Source organism: Gossypium raimondii, chromosome 13 (genome assembly GCF_025698545.1).
Source record: "Gossypium raimondii isolate GPD5lz chromosome 13, ASM2569854v1, whole genome shotgun sequence".
NCBI classification, from domain to species: domain Eukaryota; kingdom Viridiplantae; phylum Streptophyta; class Magnoliopsida; order Malvales; family Malvaceae; genus Gossypium; species Gossypium raimondii.
This window is the reverse complement of record NC_068577.1, coordinates 11,050,723-11,055,916: the sequence shown is the minus strand read 5'-3', so window position 1 is coordinate 11,055,916 and position 5,194 is coordinate 11,050,723. Positions and strand designations below refer to the sequence as shown.

Here is a 5,194-nt window from a genome sequence, read left to right as displayed (position 1 = left end):
CAACCACGCCACTTGCTCTTCAAGCCTTAATTTCCACCTTACTCCCAACTTCTCTTTTTCCCATGGACATGGACATGGACTATGAAGACGATGGTTTCTATGCTGAAATTAGAAGACAGATTCTACTTTTAACAGCTGAAGACGACGACGATTATCAACAAACTGAAACTAACAACTCCCCACCAACCAGGGGGGCTGCTAATCTATGTCGCTTAAGACATGCAAGTTATTTCAGTTGGTGTGCCGGCGAGAAGACGAGCTCAGCTCCAACTTGGCTTTCAAATCTATGGAGAAATGATAATAGCAATAGAACTGGTACTGGAGTGTTCATCCCCCACATCAACAATTCCAGAAGATGGCGGAGGCCTTCAAGAATGAGCAAGAGAAAAAACACACGGCCCACAACCAAACAATCATGAACCAGACAGGAGAATATACATCTTAAGCTTTGTCGGTTACTTTCAAAGATCTAAATGTTAATAATAATATGTTGTTAAATACTTTCAAGCATTAAAATGTTCTACTTAACATAGAGCGCTATTTAAAATAATGCCAGCTCTATAGGCCAATATTGGAAAATTTTCTCAGTTTAGTAAATGAAATTACAATCATAGCATAACCATCATGTTTCTACATGGCCATCCCATCACCTTCAATGGGTTGTGAAAGAAGGTGCAATATATGGCAGAACCGCATCAATATGTGCAAAAAGCATTAATGAAATCAACAAAAGCTTCATGGAATGAAAGAATTATCATTAGTTTCTAGGTCGGGCTAACCATAAAGAGCTAAGTGCCCGAAGGCGTGAGTTGTAATCACTAAAAACTAGCAGGGCTCGGGCTGCTTGGCGAGTGGTTAAAATCCGATGCATTTGCTGCAGAGTTTGGTGTCTCAATAGGTCAGCCTGGTGAAGGAAGTTCTCCAAAGTAGCAAGCTTGCTCATTGCAATAGCCATCTGGCTCATGTAATCTGCAACATTCCCGCAGGCAGTAGGACCCAAACATGCAGATGGAAGAGTGTCTACTAGAGCTTGTTGCAAAGCTTCCATTCCTTGTGATAAGGCATCTTCAGCTTGTTGGGAGGATTGCTGCAGATTACATATGCCCATTAATTGTTGGTCTGTCAAAGGCTCAAGGTGGTTTCCAAGTATCTAAAGTATCAAAATCAAAGAGCTGTCAAACAAAACGGATACTTCAAAAGAAAGATAATAGAACAAGAAAAATGTCGAAAGAGTAAAACACCTTGAGAAGTTCGGAGGAACGGAATCCGCCCAACCACATAAAACACCTCTCTGCAGGTGTTTTCCACATGCCAGAAAGCATATGAAATGCATCTGCCTTTACACCAATGCTTTTTAGCTTGAAAACCTCATCATAATGTGCCATCACACTCTCAACAAGAATGCGCAATTCACTGTCTCCTAGATGAGAATTAAGACCTGATCTTAGGTCATTAATCAGCCGTTGATGTTCATTGAGCCAGTGAGCATAGTCCATGTCAAAGGCCAAGGCTGCTGGAAGTAAAACCATTGAACCATGTGAGGAAATCATCTCTACAATATGTTTTATAAGCTATTGCCTTTATCTCTAATGGTCCCATTATACTGCACGATACTACAATCTACTACATAATTTACTAAAATGCAGGGAATATGGTCCTCCATGCAACATGATTAACTTCACCACTGAATAAATGAGCATGCAGATGATAAGCAATGCTTGAGATCACAAGTTTAAAGCGTTGAAAAGCACTACCACATACAACTGGTACTGCCATTGGTGGCTTGTGCGTTTGCAGTTACCATGAACTAAAACTCTTACGGGATAGCTTATAGAGGAAAGAACGAAAAAAGAAGAAACTAGTTAAACACCATGAACAGACACCCAAAACAGTGTCGAAAACCTCCTCACCATTTCCACTAACAGAAAGGCCGTGGCCACCGGAAAGTCCAGACGCAATAAAAAAACCCTGCATTAAAACATGAAGGTAATTAGACACAAAGATAGCTTTGGTTTATACACTAATTAAAATACCTTTTGACCTATGGGGTTGGATCAATAAAAACATAATAAAATGAACTACTCCGCATACCTGCTGTCGTGCTTTTTGAAGCTCTTGCTCTAGTTGTGTAAGCCTAAGTTGACTGCTCTCAAGCTGCTGGACGTATGCCTATCCAAAAACAAAAATCTATAAACGATCCAACCAGATGCATCTGGTTTAATATTCACCTGAAGACTTAAGACAGTGGGGTGTACCACTTCCATATTTTATTTGAGGCGTGGAATTAAACACTTAAAGAAAAAGGTAAATCAACTACACCTAAAAGGTCACTCAAGTTTTATTCCAATACCTTGAACAACTATTGTCAGCAACATTCCATTTAGGCGCAACAGATGACATATCCATCATGCTAAAACCCAATGCCATGCATCCTACCTTTCCCATACATGGATACAACCTCAATTTGTCGATTCTTCCATACTGACCAGTGACCACTATAATGACTAGTCCTTAACACTCAAAAGGCTGATTCACTATAAAGTGAACATGTACCTAAATTCCATACTTCACAATTGAAGGCCTAATCACTCAGACCCCTAAAATCCCATTTATCCACCACAGAGAAACAAAGAGCTAAAAAGGGAAAAAAAATTATAACCAGCAATAAACACGTTACTTTCTTTCTCAATCTACTCTTCCTTGCAGCTTCTCGATTTTGAGCCAGCCGCCGAAGTGTCTGTAAGCAAAAAGGCAACTCAGTTAGCTTTCGAAAATTGAAACTAAACCCCACCACAACTTAAATAATGTTACAACCTTTTGATCACCAGTTTTTAACTTGGACTGATCCACGGTTATAATAGCTCCATGTTGAAGCTGCAAGACCATTACCAAGTATGAACTAATAATTATCCCCATTAATTCCTAGTTATCAAGAAGTACCATGAGTTTCTACTACTACACCTTTAGCAAAACTTTTAGAACAAAACATGATCTTTAGCACTTGAACATTGAAGAAACAGAGAGACAAAACCTGGTTTTTATCATCAGTGTCAACATCAGTAGAAGTGTCAGTCTGTTGGCTATTATCAGCAAGGCCAGAGTCACCCCAGTTTTCAATATGCCCATTCCCCAACGTTGTCCCTTTCTGATACATGAACTGCCCTGTATCCAAACACCCCGTCCCACTTGAAACTATCTCTGCTGCCCTGATTCCCTGCAGCAAAGCAAAAACATTTGCATACAACATCAGCACCATACAAAAACATGTACAAAGAGAAAGATTGGTTTGAGTACCGTGCTGAAGGCGTCATAGTGCAAGCTATTGCCTACAACATCAACATTACTGGATTTTAAACTAAAAATGGAGCCTACAAGAAAATTTTATAAACAGAAAAAGGTAGTTAGAAAAGCTTAAAGTAGCAAAGAGCAGTAAAGAATATATATATATATATATAAAAGCATGCATTTTTAGATAAAAAGAGAATACTTGAGCTTAAGTCAACAGAATCATCGTGATGAAAAGCATTAGCGGGATTAAAATCGTCGTCCCCCCTGTTTTTCAACTCAAAACACAAACAAAAAACGGAGACACCGAAAAGAGTTAGAGAAAAAGTCTTTGTTTTCTCTTTTACATGCATAAACAAAAGTGTAACCATTGAGACTTGTATACCAAAACGATGGCTTAAGGTGAAGGGCAAGTAAATATACCTAAGAAAAAAAGAAGAGTGGCAAAACATGTCTGGGGTAGTATGAGGTGCTGCAGCTTTGAAGCTCTGCATTTTCCTTTTTCTAAGAACAGCAAAAAGGGGGATGAAAGAAAGAGACAGGTAAGTGGGAGAAAAAAAATGAAAAATGGAAAATCCTTGGGGAAGGATCTTTAATAGAGGTGATTTATTTTTTGGTTTTGTTTTATATGAGTTTCAGAAAAAAAACACCTCAGGCTTTTTTATTAATGCGTTCAGATTTGGGATTTTAGTTTCCCAATAAAAACCTCCCCATTGTTTCCTGTCTCATCCTCTCCTTGATGAGCGTCTATTTCACTCTCCCATTTGTTTTGCTGGTGTCAACTTTTTTTTGGCTTGTGGTAGATGATAAAAGATTTAGCAGCAGTGTGGTTTTTTTTACGTGCATGTTACGTTGTGAAGTTCCATATTTGCACGCACTGTAGATGCAAGTGAGTAATGGTAAAGAGCTCACACCCCAAGACAAGATTGAAAACAAAAGTCCCGACCTTACTTATACCCTTGTCTTCGCCTTTCACTCTCTCTCTTCAATTGATCCTCTCTGTTAGTTTTGTCTCTGAACCGAATAGATGATGATGATGATGATATGATGATTCTTTCTTCCTATTTCTCTGCTTGTTTGTTTTGATGGTGCCCTTTGTATTGCTTGGATTAGATTGGATTCCTTCTCTAGTTTTTATTTATTTTGGTTACATTACACAAATTTTTAGAGTTGCTTCACCCATTTGTTTTTCTCAAAGGATATTATTAATATTATATCATCACTAAAAAATAATATAAAATATTTCAGAAATATTAGAAAATTTAGTAAAAATTATAACTAAATACTTATATAAATTAAATCATATATAAAAAAGAAGTAAATTACATTTGATTCAAGCATCCATCACTTAAAAGAGAACAAAAGCAGACTCAAGCCACATCGTGAATGATTTTAACACTTAGGGATAAAAGCTGCTAGCAAACAAAGTGAGTAAATCACCTTGAACTATTGAGCCCTTTTCTAGATACTTGCTTCGGTGGCGGCGGAAACAACATTGCGAAACTGAAAACAACAAATGTGCAGTTACTAGAAAACAAAACAATGAAAACGAGTCATAGAGAAGTTGAGAAACTAGAACACAAAAGATCCGAGAAACACGAGCCTCTAGTATAGAGTCATTTGTTTTGGTGGTTGGATGGTCTCATATTAGTATCTGAGTAGAGTTTTTTTTGGGATTATTTTCATTCCTTTCATTTAAGGGAGAGACAAATAAAATTTTGAAGCATTCACTTTTATGATGTCATTTATGTAGAACTCAATTGTAGATTCGATATAGGATTATGGATTGCATTTGATCACTTAATGTAAAAATAGATTTGATGGAATTATCGAAAAGATTGATAAAATCAGAGGGTTGAGATCATTATAAGATGATGAATTTGACATGACCATTCTTATTGTTGATTAG

The 5,194-nt window shown here is 37.4% G+C and overlaps 1 protein-coding gene across 4 annotated transcripts; it reads right to left on the bottom strand.

Moving 5' to 3' along the window:
• Positions 1-588: 588 nt before the first annotated feature.
• Positions 589-3,860, bottom strand: LOC105784248 (transcription factor PERIANTHIA). Of its 4 annotated transcripts, none has more exons than XM_052626188.1 (10): positions 3,709-3,860; positions 3,488-3,552; positions 3,295-3,368; positions 3,032-3,214; positions 2,815-2,874; positions 2,660-2,737; positions 2,092-2,169; positions 1,911-1,968; positions 1,242-1,510; positions 589-1,150 (listed from the first exon to the last, which is right to left on the bottom strand). In XM_052626188.1, exons 1-10 carry the CDS (start codon positions 3,777-3,779, stop codon positions 758-760), a joined length of 1,329 nt encoding a protein of 442 aa, XP_052482148.1. In that variant the 5' UTR covers positions 3,780-3,860; the 3' UTR covers positions 589-757. The 4 variants fall into 4 exon arrangements, with proteins under 4 accessions (XP_052482148.1, XP_012465525.1, XP_012465526.1 ...); XM_012610071.2 differs by having other exon boundaries at positions 1,242-1,513; positions 3,709-3,858; XM_012610072.2 differs by having other exon boundaries at positions 1,242-1,513; positions 2,678-2,737; positions 3,709-3,857.
• Between the last annotated feature and the right edge of the window lie 1,334 nt (positions 3,861-5,194).